Source organism: Stylophora pistillata, chromosome 4, assembly GCF_964205215.1.
Source record: "Stylophora pistillata chromosome 4, jaStyPist1.2, whole genome shotgun sequence".
Classification (NCBI taxonomy): Eukaryota; Metazoa; Cnidaria; class Anthozoa; order Scleractinia; family Pocilloporidae; genus Stylophora; species Stylophora pistillata.
Window position 1 is genome coordinate 17,440,730 of NC_142522.1, and position 9,730 is coordinate 17,450,459.

General features: G+C 36.9%; 2 protein-coding genes across 2 annotated transcripts; one reads left to right on the forward strand and one right to left on the reverse strand.

Moving 5' to 3' along the window:
* The first annotated feature begins 1,737 nt into the window (after window positions 1-1,737).
* LOC111324476 (putative G protein-coupled receptor 176) lies at window positions 1,738-5,227 on the forward strand. The gene has a single exon (XM_022928039.2). It carries the CDS (start codon window positions 2,398-2,400, stop codon window positions 3,670-3,672), a length of 1,275 nt encoding a protein of 424 aa, XP_022783774.2. The 5' UTR covers window positions 1,738-2,397; the 3' UTR covers window positions 3,673-5,227.
* Window positions 5,228-7,825: 2,598 nt separating this feature from the next.
* On the reverse strand, window positions 7,826-9,730 carry LOC148732674 (uncharacterized). Its single transcript, XM_088757797.1, has one exon. The coding sequence runs from the start codon at window positions 9,476-9,478 to the stop codon at window positions 8,186-8,188; it is 1,293 nt and encodes a 430-aa protein (XP_088613923.1). The 5' UTR covers window positions 9,479-9,730; the 3' UTR covers window positions 7,826-8,185.

The window sequence follows — 9,730 nt, forward strand, 5'->3', positions numbered from 1 at the left end:
TCGATTTGTGAAAAGTGGGCAGAGGGAAACAAAAAAAAGACAAAAACTTATTCACACTGGAGTCGCTGAAATCAAGGTTCTTTCTTAAAATGAGACTTATGGGCTAAATTAAGCATACTAAAGGCTTTCAAGTTTTCTCTCTAATTGTATACCTTGCGGAGCTCTCCTTGAAGACCTTTTGTTACGGGAAATGGCAGTTTTTTGCAACAACCAATAAACACTCAATCACATTTGGGTGTTGGAACCACACAAAATATTTACATCGTGCCTTATCCGAGGTTTACAGTTTAAGATTCGCTGTTATGTTTTGTATCATTTGTTATTTTTATGTTTGACAAATCATGAATTTTACTCGTAATTACCATTTCATACCCTTCAGAGCTAAAATAACTGACTTTTGTTTCCTTTTTATAATCTGTTTTATCTAAACATTAATATGAGCTCTTCGTTTCTCATAGTGACCGCTATTTGTGACATGAAGTAAAGCAACTCGATGAAAGATGGATCAAAACATCATTCTTAATAAACCTTCGTTTGACAAAGAAATTTACCTTCTTAAGGCCCATTATACATAGGCAGATTTTGTTAATATAATGAAGTCCCTCTTTCACTGTTTTCGTCAATTTAGTTTATTCATGATTTTGTGTAAAATTAGCACAAAAAAAAGAGATATCTGAACTATTACAACCGATGACATTACTCTTACCCAGATAATGATTACTCTCGTTTCCGAAAGATGTCTTTGAGGGTTCAACGAACGTCCTATTTCATGTTATCTCTCACAGTTGAATGTAACAGTGTTATTCAGGTAACCATTTGGACACAACTTGCATTTCATACTTCATCAACATTCCTGAAGTTGAATTAACTTCTTGTGACAGGAGAAAATTGTAATTTATTCATATGTCGGAAATTGAATATCATTTACGTCCTTGAATGGCGTTTTAAAATAGTAATGATATAACACATGTCCATCTATATATCAATCTTCCTCTCTTCCTCTCTTCCTCTCTTCCTCTCTTTCTCTCTTTCCCTCACTCTGAGGGATAGAGAGGTAAGATTCGTATCCGCTCACGGCCATGTACGATTATGTGAGTTTTATCATATCGGCAAATGCAAACTGAACCACACAACGAACTCTTTGTAAACAAACGACGAGGATTTGAATTTCCTGTAATGGCTTTTCAATGTCTTCCTGTATCTCCCACATCGTATCAAATTATTCAACTGATTAATTTCTCCAAGATATGTTTACATCATGCAAAGTTTCGTAGCCATCCTAGGGCGACAACAATAGCTCAAACAGCGTTCTAGAATATTTCTCAATCGCAAGTATCGCCGTTTTCATAAAAAGGTTAGGTATAAAAGCTTGACGTCAAGCGGGAAACCTCTATATAGACTATATAGCGCTTCGATTGCTTTTGTGCCATAAGATATAATATTTTCGCATTTTGAAATTATGTGAGCCACGCCGTGTATTTGTGTTTAATATAAAAAGAACATTGTGAGCAAATATTTGAAAAGAGATAAACCAATGGAAATTCGTTGAAAAATTTCGAATCAACATTTGGAGATAACTGGAATAATAATTTACTCGTGGAGCTAAATATGCGCGTAAATTTCACATTCGGACGATGATTGTGTACTTTCCCTACTCAAGAAACTTCCTTTAACTCATTTGAATTATATGGCGACTTTTTCTCAGCTCGTTTTGTAACTCTTAGCTGGTTACTTGCTGAAGACGGCTGTAGAGTGTACAAAGTGCTAAAATAATATTCTTTTCATCACGTTAAACCTTCCAACAATTAAACTTTTGTTTCTCCTCTACATCCATACAGAAGACAGGTGACTAATAGCCTTAAAAAATAGCGTGAATAACAATATGTCGTTTTTATAATACATTATCGTTTTCATTTTTACGTCGAGGGATTTGTACTTAAAATGGCATTTTCCCTCTTCGTTGAAAAAAAAAAAGATTTTGATATAAAGTCTAGAGCTTTTTTGATTCAAAACTCAAAGTAAATATAAATGTTTAAAACGTCAATTCGTTCTGAACGCATGCGTCCTAGGTATGTTAAACCCAAAACCTGTTTGGATGTTTACTCGCACTTCCTATGCACTGTCCTTTAAAATTTCAGGGAAAGAAATGAACAAACGACGCCCGGAAGGTTTGGTAATACTGAATTTTGGTCATTCGTAATCGATAAATTGCGTTCACCTGGTTATTTCAGAGCGTGTTACTCATAAACCTGCCGGTATTACCTGTCAGCTATCATCGAGTGTCTCGCTGATGTTTGCTCTGTATGGAGTAAGGAAAAGACAACATTTATGTTAATACAACACGAGCTTGTTTCTTGTCGCTTATAATTAGTCGCAGTTGCGAATACGCCATCGAAAATGGTGACGTTGCACGAGACACAGAATGAAATGACATTGAGTTTAACGGGCAATAATTCTCGTCAGGACAACGATGACTTGGATATGGGTCTTGCAACACCTGTAAGAGGATTTCTGATTATTATAAACATCATACTCGCCATCCTTGGAAATTTTTTTATCATTTTGACTTATTGCCGCAACTTTAAAATGCGAACTACCACCAATACTCTAGTGGTAAGCTTGTGCATCTCCGATCTGCTCTCTGCCATAGCAGACGCTCCGTTTTGGATCGCTATCCTCGCCAGAGATTTGGTTTATTCAAATTTTGTTGTTTGTCGGGTTCTGATCTCATTTCAAGACTTGTTTGTGGTCGCTGCTCTACTGAACATGTGCGGCATCGCACTGGATCGGTTTATAACACTTGTCAAGGGACTGAGAAGAAAAATGACTCGAAAGCGGGCGCGTATGATAGTGATGTGGTCGTGGTTACAAGCCATTCTTTCCGCCCTGCCTTGGTGTCTGGTGAGTAGCACATGCAAGGGAAGATGTTATTCCTTCTTTCCTCATATCTACGAACCAGAAATAACACCTCGAATAATCAACATTATGTTCAAATCAAGCAATTTAGTTCTGCCAATTTCAATCATTTACTACGTATTCATCCGCATTGTAAACTCCGTCAGAAGCAGCCGGAAAGTAAACTTGGATAACAGTTACATTTCGCGAAATAGCAGCGCCGAGAGGTTCGCCGTGGATGCATACAAACGCTCGTCAAAAACTGCTATTATCTTATTTACTATGTTTTTACTTTGTACATTATCCTATTTGAGTGTCGTAATTTACTCTGTTTTCACGGGAAACCAGTTGATCAATTTTAGCGCCGGTTTCGCCATTTATTTTATATTTTCACTTAAGCGATCGCTTTTCCCTGCAATATACATATTTAGGAACAGGATGATCGTAAGCTATTTACAAGAAACACTCCGGTGTGGAATTTGTCTTGAAATTTCAAGTTCAAACCCACGAAATTCGTTTACCTACACGCAGAACAACCACAGCTCTTGTTTCGCTGCGTTTTGTAGAAGTTCCTGTCGTACTCGGGTTCATCCTGCTGTTTATGACGGAGAACATCGCCAGTTTCCAAAACACCTGGATATGTACTTTATGGGAAGCATCAGGGACACAAAATCTATCATTGAGGATCAATTTGTCAACATAGTAGTAATAGAAAGAAGAGAAAATGAGTTTGAAGTACGCAACGAAGCAACCAATAACGATGTTATGGTACCTTAAACTGCTCTTATCTGTGGAAATCCTAAAACTGTGATATCAACTCTTGAACTGCAAAACATACTTTGTTTAGCCGTCCCTGCTCTTTCTTGTATTTAAAACGAAACTGTGTTACTATCATACACAGCAAGTAACAAGCGTCTTATTTTGATTCAAATTCTACATGACTTTAATTTACTTTCCATTATATTTAGAATAATTCATATAGAGGGTAGGGTCACTTCACAAATTCACACTTTGCTCGCCCTACTAGAATATCTGGTATAAATGTGATAAAATATTGTGCTTCAAATTAACTGACTGAGTTTCCCGTGACAGTGTTTTGAAAGAATGAGGCCTATCAGAGTTATTGAATTCATTTTTCTCCACGTGCTAAAGGGACTGTTCCGGTCTGCCGCATGAATGATGATTACAAACTAAAAATAAGTTAAGAGATCAATCTCATATTCAAGGTTTGTAGTTCTAAGGGCTAAAATCTTAACTGGATTATTCACACACTTCCATGTGATCATCTAACTTTACAGGGGTTACAGCTCATTGGACTAACTGAAATTTCCACATTTGTAGAATATAAGATTTTATATAACCAAAACGAAAAAAAATGAATAACAATCGAAATTCGTGAAATTGGCGCAAATGGAGATAACCTTTTTTGTCGAGCTTAACAGCTGGAAAAAGACTTTTAATAGAAAGATTTTGTATGAACGATCAGCACTTTTGAGCGCCATGACTCTGTTAATGCCTCATGAATAGTAGTGAAGGATGAGTCATCAGTACAAGATTGAGGCAACCATAAAAGTTACGTTCGCCTAATGACTGATAAGTCCTGACTGATAGAAGTTTCGAAAAATACATTCGATCTTGGTACTCAATATGAATGACAGTGGAGATTTCAATACCGTAAGTCCTACACTTCATGATTTGTAGATCTTTTGGGTTAACATTTCTTAATTTTTATTGTTACACTCACTACTTTTCACAAATCATCAGCTTAATATATGCACAATAGGATGGAGCATACACAATAAGTTTGTTTGTTAGCGCAGGTGCAACCATATCTTTTCCTGTTTCTTTCTTTTTCTCACCCTCTCAACAACTGTGTTTGTCTTTCAACTTCCCCTTTTTCCTGCATTGACCGAAAAGCTACACATCAAATTATATCGAAAAAATATAAAGCTGGGACTGGATATGATAAAATAAACAGAGAACCTCTACCCGTTCATGTGCAAATGATCTGTGACAGTTCTTGGAATAATTTCCTTATTTTTAGCACAAAAACAGATATCACTTCAAGAACTAATCTTTTAAATGAGCAGACTTGTTTCGACCTCCTGCTTTTTATTGTTCCGACCTTTTCTTGTCAACAACCACTCGGCGCTAGATAACCTTTATAAAAAGCCTTTAATCTTGACTAAGTTTAAACCCAATTTATTTTTAGAAAACAGTTATGTATTATAATAAGAAGAGATGTACCAATGAGATACTGGTGCCTATGATCACAAAGATCCATTAAGGAAAGTAATGGAGTCATAATTATTAAAGACATCAATATCAATCATCTATTGGCTTGTCCTTGAACCCCAATAAATCTAATTAATGACTTCACTAGTTCGTGCATGTAGCTTTTACATTGCAGATGTAATCTACATCAAAATACTTCTTTTCGACTGACATGCCGGCCAACGTTAAGTGTTTCTTCGTGAATGTTGTGTTGGGTATATATATACACACAACAAAACGCCTAATAAGTTATTTATTATCCAACACTTACAGAAACTGAACATATATGAACAGCACTAATAATAACCTACTAATCGTCAAATAGATTTAAAAGGAATCAGTAGGAATCAGGAATGACGACGCTAACGGTAAAGGTCGATCAACTCATGTGGCAGAGTTATGGTTGTGTGAATGAGCGAAATTCAGCGATGGCAGACGTGGTAAATGGACACTTGGCCGAAGTTAATCCTACGCATCACCCCTCAGGGAATAGCACAGCCGAAATTCGGTATCTCCCTCACTGGTTAATTAAGCTGTAAGTGGGCAGTAGAAAATCTTTCTTTCAGACTAATTTATCTTCAGATTAAATTATCTTCACGTCATTTCTTCTTCACTAAGCGGAAATGAACTCTCTCATCATTACATGTTCCACGTGGAAAAGACCTAAGCTAAAACGGTTAAACGGCTTAATTAAAATGTGACCCGCTAGGGTCTGATTGTGTGCAAATCTTATTGATTTGTCTTTTGATTGTTTATAAACATCTTTGTCTATGTCTGGTACATACGTTAGGATGCTTGATGGTTATAAATCCTTTTTTGTCTTAAATCTATTATGTTCAAAAGATCATTGAAGCATGACGAAATACTTTACCGAAACAAAATAAACAACGCATTGAAGCGTAGGAGAGGAAATTCTGCCCTATATACATAAACTACAGCGTTGAAAATGTTATAAAACAATTGGTTCATACATCAGCTGTGCGTTCATCGAGATATGAAGCACTTGGAAAGTTTGGAGAGCACTCAAGAAGCTAGAGTTGCTCGAGGCTACGCCTCGAGCAACTCTTACGCATCTTTCGGGCTCTCCAAACTTCCCTCGTGCTTCATATCTCGATGAACGCATGCTGACGTATGAACCAATTGTTAATTGCACATATGCTTGCATGTAAATCTCAAAGACAATAGCAGATGCCCCGATTGGGAAAGGGTCTACGGATGTTTCTTTTTCTTTTTAACTTCTTCGTGTTATACCTTTCCTTGTCTTGTCTAACTTTGTTTTGTTGCAAAATCTCTTCAGTATTTAGTTGAAATTAAATTTTCGCAAGACCAGGAAAAAAATTGTCAAAGATATTAGATTGAAAAATCACTGACTTTAAAACTGAGCAGAATTTAGCCGACATCCGAAACAGCCTCTATGAATGCCTCATATATAAGTAGAAACGTCTGGTGAAATGATGTTAATCTGAAAAGAGGAATATAATTTAGTTATGGTGTGCTTTTAAAAGCATTTGTGTTCAAAGTGAGTGACACCCATACTGTGGGCACAAAAGATCTTATAGGCCTAGCCAACTTAGCTGCTGATTGAAAATTGCCTTGGTTGGGTAACTCTATTTATATTTCACAAATGGAGAAGAATTGTTGAATGTAGCGTGCCTTTATAGAATGAATTAGATGTGGTTTGTACTGTTATGTGGCAATTTCATTTAAATGAACCATGGCCGTGGGTTAGAATACTAAATTAAAGCTTTAGACCTGGTGGCAAACATTTCCTTTTTAGCTTCATGAAAACTAAATCAGCAACAGTTTCTCGGTTTAATTCACGAAACAAGCTAAATTTGGTGATAAACTGTAACAAAATTGTCTTTATGTATTTTTGATTAGTTCCTGATCGAAAATTTTCCTAGATGAAAAATTTCATGTGATGACAAACATTTCTACCCTTCCTCATATGATTGGTTTAGCTCGACTCCTGTTTTGACCCAAAGAAAAACACATGAAGCAGTAATTTTGCGGATTTGAAAATCAATCTATTGTTTGTCATATGATGAGAAAAATAGAGAGACATAGAGTGGAGAACGTTCCTGTTTAAAGTTGAACTTGTTTACTTATCGGCTTAGTAAGATTTGTCACGAAATTTGAAAAAAGGATCGAGAACCATAGGATACCTTATGTTTTCACCTGGTTTTGTGCCTGCAAAGTTTAAAACGACATGTAACAATACAATCACATTAAAAAAATGCTCGATTTTTTCAAATTTTACGGGAATGAAAGTTCTTCACAAGTTAGACTGACGTGCACTCTATTGAAGTTCATAAAGATCTACAATCAGTCTTCAGTTGCTTTAAATTTCAAGATATGAGTCTGTTCTGTGTATTTCATTTTTAATTAGAATGAAGAAATACTTTGTTCTCATACAAGTGAACTGTTGAAACTAAGCTCGACAATAACAAAGTGACGGCCATTGGAAACAAATTGGTCATAGGAAATTTGAAAAGGTTACTTTTAAGCTGAATTAGGAAAATGAAGAGGGACTGAATTAAAACAATGGGTTATTTTCGGAGCCATCGCATGCCGCTCTACGTTCAGGTTAAATTACTTTCTTTTACTTTCTATAAACTTCAATTAGTTCAATTAAGAACGAGAGAACACCAAGAAGTTATGCTTTGAAAAGTTTTAATGGGCGCCTATAGCGTAGACAAAACAAATGTTTAGAGGCACGAAATTATTTCTCTGCTTGACAAATTGTTATGCTCATTTTATTAGTTCGTTTTGACACGTTTATTATATGCTATAACTGATGTCTCGACTAAAAATACCATGATTAGAATCTCCTGATAATAGCTTAAAGTTTGACTTAAACTCATTTACGGTAATGTCATGGTCAGCTAAATTAAAAGAGAATATTCTTAAACAGGGATAGGTTGCTTATTATGGTGCATTATTTAGTTTAACGCTTGCATTTCTTTTCAGATTCCAGTGCACTGAGAATTTATCAATATAGTGTTCTATAATTAAACTATTTGGATTTCACCGGAACATCTCTATTCACAATACTTAGCTTTCGCTTTAATAAACACCAGGAGACGTACGCACAATCATCAACGGTCTGATCTACGGCCTCTCGAATTTTACCCCCGTTTCGCTTGCACCAAAGGCCGGGAGGACAATTCCGTTCTGTGGAACCGTCGCTGTCTCTTTGTTCACTGCGTCTGCACCACAACCCTGGAGGACAATTCTGAAGAGTCTCGGAACTCTCGAAACCAATATGCCTCTTGAACGAACGCTGAGATCCGGTTGGACAGCTCTCTCTAACGTTTCTCGCTTTTTTGATGTCGTCAATCGTGTTTTTCTTGCACCATAATCCTGGAGGACAAGTTTTCAATGTTTCTGAGTTTTCAGGATATTCCAACCCTTTCTTTACAATATCAATTTCCACGGGCATGATGTTATCTCTTTTGCACCATAAGCCGGGTGGGCAACCGCTCAAGGTCTCAGAATTCGCATATCCTTTTTCTCTTTTACTTGAGCACCACAAACCCGTTGGGCACTGGTAACCGTCTTTCATAAATGCTCGTTTTGAAATGAAGGACTCACCAGACTGGATTTCGTTTCGTTTACACCATAGACCAGGAGGGCAATTCTTTAAGTTTTCAGAGTTTTCGAAACCAGCTTCTCGTTTAGATGAACACCATAACCCAACGGGGCACTGTTTCTTACTTTGGTCTAGTATGTGTCGTTGTAATAACTTGTTAGACGATTCATCCTTTTCTTTTTCGCCATTCCTTTCGGAGCAACCCAACTCAGAAGTACATCGCCTGGATGTTTGTGGCATGATTTTAAAATTTTCAGTTGTGTCCTTATTTTTGGGTCCTTGTATATGATCGTTTATTGGACTTCGCATACTGATTTTGGCCCGTGACTCTGTGGGATTTGAAACAGCCGTTAATCGATAACTCCGTTTCTTAGCACACCATAAACCGGTAGGACACTGATAGGAAATTCTTTCTGCTTGTGAGACGGTTCTTTTTCTCTCATCTCTCTTTACGTGACTAGGTTTCTCTTCATTAATGCTCGTACTCGGTGTGCCATCGCCAATAAGTCTATTTCTACGCTTTGGAATCCCTCTTTGAAATGTTTTCGGCCACTTATCAACATTACCCGGATTTCGAAACATTTTTCCAGAAATATCTTTCAGTCGCTTCAGGAAATCACTTCGGGTATTGATTTCCGCATTTCCTACCCCTCTTGCCGTGTGAACTTGACAAACGAGGAGAAGTAGGATAGTACTTCCTGTGATGAGCGCAGTCATCTTGTCGTAGAAAATTTTGAACGCCGTCGGAACTTCGCCTTTTCGTCGAAGAATGTCAGGCAAAATTCCCAAAATCTAAGCGATACGTTCTCAATTAAGTTTGAAAAACGTTTCTAACAGTTAGAGGTCTCAAATGTTTTCTTTTATACTCGAAGAATTCCGGAAAACGCCAAACTGTTTAATTACTGATTTTCACCTGTTCGCTCCTTGTGTTACATTTCCTATTGCCCACGAATCATGCCAGTTTTGATA

Excerpts from the sequence above, each read along its gene's own strand:
- LOC148732674 (XM_088757797.1), bottom strand. The coding sequence starts at position 9,478 with ATGACTGCGCTCATCACAGGAAGTACTATCCTACTTCTCCTCGTTTGT.
- LOC111324476 (XM_022928039.2), top strand. The coding sequence starts at position 2,398 with ATGGTGACGTTGCACGAGACACAGAATGAAATGACATTGAGTTTAACG.